At 51.0% G+C, this 10,364-nt stretch overlaps 1 protein-coding gene across 15 annotated transcripts in view; it reads right to left on the reverse strand.

Annotated features, from left to right (window-relative positions):
* Positions 1-10,364, reverse strand: part of GNAS (GNAS complex locus) — a 71,764-nt gene that overhangs the window by 11,801 nt on the left and 49,599 nt on the right. For 3 of the 15 annotated variants that reach the window (XM_012511793.2, XM_012511785.2, XM_030825850.1), the window contains 2 exons: positions 3,677-3,749; positions 450-494 (listed from right to left, as the gene is read on the reverse strand). In XM_012511793.2, the coding sequence (XP_012367247.2) occupies positions 450-494; positions 3,677-3,749 (118 nt within the window). Of the gene's footprint in view, positions 1-449; positions 495-3,676; positions 3,750-7,127; positions 7,231-7,473; positions 7,974-9,788; positions 9,864-9,982; positions 10,231-10,364 lie in introns of those variants that run through there. The other 12 variants (XM_030825856.1, XM_030825853.1, XM_012511788.2 and 9 more) reach the window with 9 other exon arrangements.

A 10,364-nucleotide genomic window follows, 5' to 3' on the forward strand; every position in this document is an offset into this window, starting at 1 on the left:
TGCAGCATTGCATATTTTAATAAAGGAAACAAATTTTGTTTCAAAGAGGTCTGAAATTTTAAAATCAGACCAACCAGTGGGTAGATGGAATTTAGTAGAGTTTTAAAAACAAGTAGCTGGTTCAAATGGAGAGCTGGGGGAAAACAGAAACCATATGGAAAAACATCAATTCTCAAAATCCTCAACTGATCGTCTAAAGCTGAAATCTATAACTTTCCCCCAGCTGTATCTCATTCTACTTTAAGCATGGCCAAAAAAATTATGTTACGCACTTTACTTGCTCCAAAATGTCAGGAAATTGTGTGTTATTCACAAATGTATGCCAATATGGCTGATGGTCCTTTAAATGATTTTTATTTTCTTCCCGGGTCTCTGGCCTCAGTTTCCCAATATGATCTTCATGTTTGTTTTGTTTGTTAAAAAATTTTTCTGTTTTTGAATGTGCCTACCCATCGCTGTTGCTCCTTGCAGCCTGCGGGTCCTCTTCGCCGCCCCTTTTAAAGAGAGATTGAAAGCTCACCTAATCTGCAAGGCACCGCAATTTCACACAAACCCCACACAGTCTCTCTACATTCCTAAACAATCAGCCAAGAGCAAAAGCAACAATTCGCGCGCCATCCATCCTCCCGTCAATTCTTAGGTCGCCTTTCTGGCTAAATTGGAACATCCACTGAGACTGCAGGCCATGGGGGAAGAATCCCACACCTTTGCTGCAGTATTAACAGAGCTCTCTGGAGACTCTGGTTGGACACAGGAGGGACGGATAATTGTTTTCTTGTGCTTTCACTAAACGTACATGCATTAGGGAGCTAAAGCAGTGATTATCTCACAATTCTTTGGAGAATATGGCAGCGCATAAGGCTAATTCTCCCAGGTCAGAATCTTCCCAATGTTGTAACCTAAGGCACAAAGGCATAAACGGGGGAGATTTCTGCCCAGGATTTCCTGCAAAACTAATGACCTCACTTCTTGCAGTGGAAAGAAACTACCTATAAAATGGTTTTATTTATAAATAATTGTTCCCCATAAATTGTCATTAAGCTATGTCTGGACTGTGATGCAGCAAAAAAAAATTTAAAAGAACAAAAGCCCACCCCCCCACCACAAAAAAAAAAAAAAAAAAAAAAACAAAAAACAAAACCCAAACCCGATCTTCATAAACAGTAGGAATTCCTCCTTGAAGGCCGAAGGGCAGCATTCTATAGTTCGGTAATTGATTAGCTTAGTTCAACCAATGTTAATGGTGTTTATGTTTTTTGTTTTGTTCCTGGCACTAAATGTAAGAAAAAGAGTTAGCTTTGAGTTAGAAAATCCGCATCCAACCTCTGTATTTCTGAAGGTCAAATCAGTATTATCTTACTCTTAAAAATTTAATCGGTATGGCAGCCCGCAGAGTTAAGGCAAATTTAATAGCTCAGCCGAGCCCTAACAAAACGCCAGATCAGGGAGGAAAAACCCTGTACCACCCAGACCACCCTTTAGGGACAGATGTCACTGTCTCATAGGGAATTCCTAGTTAAGAAGGAAATAGCTTTTGTTGCAATACCGCAGTGAGGAAAAAGAAAAAAGGAGGCAGTTGGAGGAGATAAAAATAAGGTATCTAGGCTCCCATGAGGAATACCCCTGTAAACCCTCTCACAAGCTAAATTTAACATATCTGTGCCCTTGTCTGCAAAGAAGGCAAACTGGGAATGTTGCTTCCTCTTTCCAAAAAGAAAATAGAAAAGAGAAGTTCTGGTTTAAAACCCTTGCCTGGTGTTACAGGCTGGCTCACTTAGGGAGGAGAATCCTTTCTATAAAAATTTTTAAATTTTAGGGCGATCTGTAATGAAGCTGTCAGTAATTTATTTCAAAGGTGACTTAGCTTCCATCTGACTCAAGCTAAGGTAAACAGTGGCTGCTGCATCTTTGAAAAATGCTAGCCATGTCCAGTTTTAATCAAAATATTTATCTAGAGGATACATGGTCAAATTATTTTTGCTTAACTACTCTCATGAAGAAGTACTCCTGCAAGTTGCAGGGGGAAAATTTATGCAAGATTTTTCTTCAAATGACAGATTCACGGTTGGAGGTCTGTCTCAGGGTTTTTACTTATTGTCAGGATGGCAGTCTCCGTTGGCAGGGCTTTATCGAGGGGTGTGTCAAGAATTGATTTCAGAATTGGTTGGTGACAAGTGATGCTGACTTACTCAATAGCACGTATGTGCATGTTGATAACCCACTGAGAGTCATAATCAGATGAGTAAAGAACCTCCCTCTGCATCTCAACCAATCCTTCTGAATTCAGGGTTAAAGTAGAAAAAGCATCCTCAACTAACATGACTATTTGTATGGGTGATGTCATCCTTCTCTAAACAATTATTTGATCTAACAAATTCTAGAATTCTCCATAAGGAGCTGCCTGCCTTGCTCTGAAAGGTGAAAAAGTTCACCTTTGTTTCCTGGATGTTTAGTGACTAGTAAGGTTTGTTTTTTTGGGGGGTGGCTGGTATAATTAAATGCTACCATCTTGACTCCAACTCCCCTTTTGAAATGGAAGCCTAAGCAACTCAAGGTTAAATTCTCAATTGAATCCAGGTTTAAGAAAGGGAACAGGCCTGTGCTAACCAGCTAGTAATTACAAATTAGTGACTTCAGGTGCTTGAAATCTAGTGAGGTTAATACTCTCACACCAGTGAAAATAGACTGGTCAACTTAGTTGTTTTTTTTTTTTCTTTTTTTCTTTTTTTTTTTTTTTTTTTTTTACACATTTTGTTACATGAGAACGATGGGTAGGCCCCATCCGGGGTCTTGGGGAGAAAAGCAAGTTCCCCGATTTATTGAATGTTCCCTGTTTGCATTCCTCATGCCAGGCAGAGCTTCCTAACTTGTCTCACAGGTCTAATATAAAGTCTCTCCTGTTTAATCTTCATTCCCACTACAGATTGCCACACTGCGCTATACCAGGATACCTGGGAGGACTTTTCAAAGGCAAAAATGCCCCTCAGTGAGGCTGGGAGTGCCTAACTCCCAGTCTTTCCATCCTTTAAATAAATGTTCCCTTTTCTTTAGGCAGGGGTACTGATTTGTTTTTTGCTTTAAAGGGAAACAATGATTTGCCCATAATGGTAATTTAAAGGGGGACAAAAAAAATGAGAAACTGTAAACACGGGCTGCCACTTGCAAATCTGTTTCTGGTGAGAATATTATGGAAACGATGTTTCCCTAATAGTTTAAAACATCTTGTGTTGGTTCATTACATTGAAATCTGCGTGAGGTGGGGTGGAGTGAATTTGCAGTGATCAGCATGGGCCGGACAAGGGGGCGGCCAAAGCCACGTTGAAGACACTGCAGTGATGTCTGGAGGCTGTGGCAGGGACCTGGCCCGGAGAGGGGCTGTCACGGGGCGAAGTGCTGTCAAGCGTCCCCTGCAACCAGGCACGATTTTCTTGGGATAGGGAGATGTTTGTCACGAACACTGGTGCTTTCATCAGTACTATTTGTTGCACCAAAGATCCAAGTGGGTGGGGGGTGGGGGACCCTAAAGAGCCCTTTCTAGGATTTTCTAATATGTAAATCAGGAAAAATTAAGTGAAAACTGGCTGCCCAGCCCCCAAAGCCCACCTATACTTCCTAAAGGTTAGTATAAAGTCTGTTCCTCTTACTTGGTGCCCCCCTGCACAGATTTGACACTTACTCTCCATTAAACCCATTAACATGCAGGATCCTCATCTGCTTCACAATGGTGCTTTTACCAGATTCTCCAGCACCTAGAAAATGAAAGTAAGTCTCAGGTTATGAAGGAGGCATTTTAACACTTTGGGCAGGGAGGACTGCTGTTGTTGTTTTGTTTTTCCATAGAAGCAACATGCAAAAAACCAAGCACAAAATCATAGACTTGCAACTTTCCTTGACATTTCGACGCAGAGAAAAGGAAATCAATGTCCAACTCAGTGTCTACCTGCAGTATTTCACCATCAAAATAACAAACAAGAATTCAAGGTTTGCTGGTTTTAATTTTTTTCTTTTGATTGTTTAAAAAATTGTGGGGTGGTGTTGGAAAGGGGCAAAGAGAAGGAATGACGCAATTTTGTCATTTGTGGGGTAAACAAGAAAATTGAAGTTAAAACTGTGAAACTGAATCCCTGATACATGAACATTCACACATAAACATATCTAGACACATAATTTGTTGTCAGATGTTTCATGGTTAAAATACCCGGGATTCCCAACAATGCCCAGACACTGCAGTCTCTTCCACATCACGTAGCGATGCAGCACTTTCCTTCTAAACATTTTCACAACGCAGCTTCTTTCTGTGCAGGTTTTCCTACCCCTTGGGCTACTTAAAAATCCACCCCTAAAACTGAATTACGTTTTATCCACTTATCCATCCTCCTCTTTCCTCACAAACTATATCTTTCTAAAGATAAATTCCCTCTGGGTACAACTATGTTGCTGAGGAAAAGGGGAAACCATCAATTATCTGTCATCTTCTGGAAAAACCACACTTTAATATCAAATACAGTTCCTGAGACCCTATTAGCATTAGGTAAACTGCAAAAACAAGAGTAAAAAGTAATATAAGAACAAAACTTTAATCAAAATGAAAACTAACCTTGGGAAGTACTGAATTTGAAAGATTCCAAGCCCTTCCCAACTCAAAGAGTAGAAACACATGCCTCCATTTTAAATCATCTTTCATTTGTAAAAATACACGTATGTTTCATGGAAAAAACACATTTCCATCAAGCTAGAGGGAGGATTGCTATTTTGCGTCTTTTTTGCAATGCACATTCTCCAACAAATAATCCACGTGTGAATAGTTTTTTGCCCTCCTTCCACACAAATCTGTTTTTACCTTTTTCAACTTTTAACTGTATTGTTTTGTTTTAATGCCCAGATAGCAAAGCATTCCTCCTTTACTTGCCTTTTCACAAGCCCGTAATCAATATCTGTAAAAGTTAAAATTAGTTGCCACAGAAACATTGATTTCAAAGCAAACACTATCTTAATGAGCCTAACTCTGGTAAATTAAAAATATAAATGGCACTATTAAGAGAGGCCACGAAGACCATACATAATATTTAGCAGGATCTCTAATATTCTAATTTCAGAAGTGTTAAACTGTGTAACAGTTACAGGACCTATCTTTTATAGGCAAAAACAGATCCGTGCCTCAATTTCCATATTTATGAAATGTGGCTGAAAATTTAAGATCATTGTAGTTCTCTAATTCACTTAATTTTTATGTCATTAAGATGGAGTAAAAAGAGGATTTGGGGCATTATTAGGTTTCCTCTTTTGTGGAGCATTATTTGAGAATCACCATTTAAAAATGCAAAATGTTGTGTCACTGGCTTAAGCTGCAGATTCCTAGGCCAGTGGCAGTCAATACATCATGATGTAGTCATATAGACTAGGACACTTAGATTAGCCCGTGACGCAAGGTGTGTTCTGAGTAACAGTCTCAAATTAAGTGGAGACTTTGTGATCACTGCACAAAAGGTGTTTGAAATTTAATATATCATTAGCATCACATTTGACTTAAATTAGTATTAAGATAGCATTCATAGAAAAGATTCTAGACTTTTCCAGATTTATACTTTGAAATCAAGTTATACGCATACTAATATCCCAACAGCATAATTCTGCCTTCAAAAGTTTTAGACAAGACAGCAACACATGTACCATTTAATTACTGAAATTGCAAATGCATAAACACCAAAGACACTTATTTTCACTTAATAATTTTCTGCTTTTATAAATCTGGACCCAGGAGAACAAAGTCATGACCTATGCAAAAAGAGCAAACCAAAAGCCACCAAAGGAAAAAAAATAAAAACAGCCTTTTATATTTTCTTCTTTATACTCAAGCTGTTTTGCTGAAATGTGACCACGAACTAGGTCTTAACCTAGCAAATTCACAAATTTATTCAGAGGGCCAAATTATCAAGGAAGTGGAAAACTTCCATTTTTAATTAATGCTGTGTAATTCTTTTGGTCATTTCATTAAATTTTTTTTCCCCAAAACAGCACCTTAAGGAAAAAAAAGGAGGAAAGGCCATCTCCTTATAGTTAACCTTTTTTTATTATTTTTTAATCAGAGGAAAAAACGCAATCAATAAGAGAAGAAAAACCCAAAACCAAACAACTAAATGTCACTTGATAAACAACTAATTAATGTCTTCTTATCTCTTCCCATCTGGAGGAAAAGTCGTCTCCTTAGAGCACTCTCAATCCCCCCTCCCACCTTGAAAAGGACAAAAAAAAAAAAAAAAAAAAAAAACAACAGAAACCACGCCATTTGCAGACCAAGAAGCCATTTACAGACAAATGTCATTCTCCAGTTTTATCTGATTTGTGAATTTCTTTGTTTTTTCTTTTCACAAAGCACTCTCAATGTGGCCAGCCAGCAGGAAAATGTGTTTTTTTAATGGTTTATTAAAATAGTGTTGGGGGGGGCGCTGCTCGTGGTGGGTGGGGGGGGCAGCTGCTACAATTAATTCTCCACTCTGCTTTTGAAAAAGCCTGCAAGTCTGGAAGGGGAAAAAAAGGTCATACTGTAAAATGACGTGTCATTTGGCTTCACCGGGCACTTCTCGTACTAACTCTATCCATTTTTTGGTGGTGGGGGGTGGTCTTATTTTATTTGACTCTCCTTCTCCTCCTTCCACGGCCCGGCCTGGCCCGGGACACGTCTGCTCCGCGCACACACAGTCGGTCCTGCCCGAAACGCACCAAGTCGCGCCCAGCGGCAACCGCCCTCCCTCCTCCCCTCGCCGCCCCCCTCCCGACTCCGGCGCCACGACTCCCTTGCGCCCCCTCCCCCCCACTGCACCACCTTTACCGCTCCGATCCTTTCCGAGGGGCTGATGTCACCAGCCCCCCCACTCTCCTCGGCCACTTCTCCCCGCCAAAGCCTCCCTTTGGCGAGGCCCCCTCCGCCACCACGGCGCCCCCCAGCGTCACCCCCTCCTCTCCTCGCCCCTTTCTTCCCCCCCTTTCCCTCTCCCAACAAATCTCACACCCCACGGAGGCGGGTCCCCCTCCCTCTACCCGCCACCCGGTTTCCTGTCCCCGAAACCCTCTTTTTGTCGCAGTCTCCAGAGCCCCATGGGCTCCCCCTCCCCCTCCCCAACACGCACCCAAACCCCTGGCGTCGTGTAGGCCTCGCGGAAAGAGAGAGACAGAGAGAGAGAGGGGGGGAGAGCGAGAGCGAGAGCAAGAAAGAGACACAGAGCGGGCAGGCCGGGGGAGGGGGACCCGCGCTCGCGTCGCCACGGCCCCCCGCCCCGTTTTTGAGCCCCCGCCCGGCCGAATCCGTGCCCAGGGGTCCCCCTTCCGGCCTCGCCCCCCACAGACAGAGCCCGCGAACGGGCGGGGGGCTCGGGAGCGCGCGCCCGGGGCGGGGGGCGGGCTCGGCGCGCGCGGCCTGCGGGGCGCCCTTCGGGGGCCCCCGTGCCGGGGCCGGCGCCCCCCGCCCGCCCTTACCCAGCAGCAGCAGGCGGTGCGTGGCCCGGTAGACCTGCTTGTCCTTCTGCAGCTGCTTCTCGATCTTTTTATTGGCCTCACGCTGCGCCTTCTCCTCGTTGCGCTGGTCCTCGGTCTTACTGTTCCCGAGGCAGCCCATGGCGGCGGCGGCGGCGGCGGGGCGCGGCCGGGCTGCGGCGGCGGCGGGCGCGGGCGGCCTCACGCGGGCCGGGAGGGCCGGGGCAGCGCCGGGCGGGCGGGCCGGGCGCGGGCTCGGCTCCTCGGCAAGGAGCGCGCGGGGCGGACTGCGGGCCGCGGGCCGCGGGGCGCGCGGACGGGCGGGAAGGGGAGGGTGGTGTCGGTCGGACCGAGGGGCGCGCGCAGCTCCCCGCCCCTCGAGCCGAGGCCGAGGGGGCTGATGGCCGCCGCCGGGCCGAGGCGGACCAGAGCAGGAGCTGCGGGAGCTGCTGCCGCCGCTGCCGCCGCCGCCGCTCTTATTGCCTCGGCCGGGCCCCCGCCGCCGCCCCGAGCCAAAAGCGCCGCGGCGGGCGGGGGGAGGCGGGGGGAGGAGGAGGCGGCGGCGGCGAGGGGGGTGGAAGGAGGAGGAGGAGGAGGGCCGAGGAGCGGCCGCGGCGGCAGCGGCTGGGAGGGCGGGAGCCGGCGGAGGGAGGCGGCCCCCCGGGAGCCCGGGGAGGGGGTCCCTCCGCCCGCGCCCGGCCGGGGACGGGACGGGCCGGGGAGACGCCCCCCACCCCCCGGGCTCGGGCAGCAGCCGGGCTGAGCCGAGGGGGGAGAGGGGGCGTCTCCGCGCCAGTGACGACCCCTCGCACGACGCCAACGCTCCACCCCCCGGACCGCGTCGCCGGGCGCCCCCGAGGCCTCCTCCCCCTCCCGCGGGCGCCGCCGAGGGGCTGGGGTGGGCGGAAGGGGAGGGAGCGCGCGCCCGGACTTAGGAAAATTTTCGAAAGAGCGAGAGACACAGAGAGCCAGAGAGCAGGAGTGTGGAAAAAGCGAGGCGAGCACGAACCAAAGGACAGAGCAACCGAAAAGGAAAATGTGTCCACACACACACACGAACACGAATAAAAACCCACACTACACAGCGATGGTGGTGTCTGGTGGCGGTGGCGGGGTGGGGGGTCTGACTAGATGAGCCGCTCCTCGCGCCCCCGGCGCCGGGCGCCATGGCCCGAGCCGAAGGCGCCGCTGGCCCCGGAGCGCCCGCGGCCTCTGCGCTTGGCGCGGCCGCCCAAGTAGGAGAAGAAGGCGCAGCCCAGGAACACTCGGAAGCAGCAGGTCGCCCCGAACACGAAGCCGCAGCCGCGGCCCTGCTCCGTGCGCTTCTGCAGCAGGAAGTTGAGCACCCACGAGGGGCTGCGCACCGAGAAGACCAGGAACACCACGAGGGGCAGGTGGGCGCTCAACGCGCCAGCCTTGAGCGGCCCGGGCCGCCACACGATGCCCCCAACGCGCGGCGCCGCGTAGTAGGCGTCGTCCTCGTCGCTCGAGTCCGTGTCCCACTCAGCCCAGGCCCTACTCGTGCCCCCGGCGGCGGCGCCCTCCTCGGCGCCCCCGACGGCGCCCTCCTCGGCGCCCTCGGCGGCGGCGGCGGCGGCCGCGGCGGCGGCGGCCTCGGGGCATCGGGCCTCCTCCTGGGCTTCTGGCACCTTCTTCTTCTTCTTCTTCAGCATCTTCTCCATCTTCTTCCTCTCCTTCTCCTTCTTCTTCTCCTCCTTTCGTCTCTGCTCCAGCAGCTTCTTCTCGAGCTTCTTGCGCTCCTTGTCTGTTAGGAACTTCTCGGGGAGCGCCTCCCGCGCCGGGTTCTTGGGGTTCTTCGCGAGCTTCTCGGGGTCCCCGCTCTTCCGCGGCGCGAGCGGCTCTCTCGGCTCGGCCAACGCTGCAGCCGCCGCCGCAGCTTCGGCAGCCACCTCGGCAGCCGCCGCGGCCGTCTTCTTCTCGCTCTCCGCCGCCCGGGCTTTGAGCTTCATGGCCATCTTCAGCATGGTGGCCCGGCCACCTCGGGGAGCTCGGCTCGCGCCTGGCCCGGGCTCCCTGCTTGCCCCCGGCCTCGGGCTGCCCGGCCCCCGTGCGCCCCGTGTCGGGGGGCTTGGCTGCGGTTCCCGCCGCGCTGCCCCGGGGCCGCGGAGCGCGGCTGCCCGGGCTTCGGACTGCTGGGCTGGCTGCCTAAGAGTTAGCGTCAAAAAGGATGAGCAAACGAAAAAGGGACGAGAACAAACCAAAAAGCACCCAACAACAGCGAGAAACCAAAAAGCACCAAGAAATGTCAACTCAAAAAGAAAAGTGCAAAGGCGCGGATGGCAGGAGTCTGTTGTTACCCTCAGGCGCTCCTTGGTTTGGCTCTTGGGCACGCCAATGGAGAAGAGAAAAGAGAGAATTGGGGGGTGCCCGGAGGCGCCCCGGGGCAAGGCAGCGGCGCCTGGGCGCCTCTGCCTTGTCCCGGACCCGGCGGCTCTTGCCTGCGCCGGGCGACTCGCACTTCCGCGGGAGGCCCCGGCGCTCCCCGACTTACATGTGAGTGAGGTGCACTCACACGCAAGGCAGCGCCTGCCGGCCGCCCGCCGCCGCCCCGCGCCGGGACAGGGGCTCGCTCCAGCCGCCGCGCCGCAGCCCGGAGCCAGAGAGCAGGGGAGCGCCGCGCCGGCCAGCCACCTGACGCAGCCCGCTCCGCGGTGCCGACGCGACTGAGTGTCCCCGCCGGGGAGCAGAGCTTCTAACCGGCCCCGATGACGCCCCAGCCTCTTCAGAGGACCGACCCATAGCAGCGGCCCCTATAAACCGAAGGGGAAGCGCGAAAAATCGGCCCACCAGGGACGCACCCAAATGGGCCGCCGCGCACCCTGGGGGTGCAGGCCGGTGCGGGGACCGCGCGGGTGTGGGCCGGGGGCGCGGGG

This window comes from Nomascus leucogenys, chromosome 13 (assembly GCF_006542625.1).
Source record: "Nomascus leucogenys isolate Asia chromosome 13, Asia_NLE_v1, whole genome shotgun sequence".
Taxonomy (NCBI): domain Eukaryota; kingdom Metazoa; phylum Chordata; class Mammalia; order Primates; family Hylobatidae; genus Nomascus; species Nomascus leucogenys.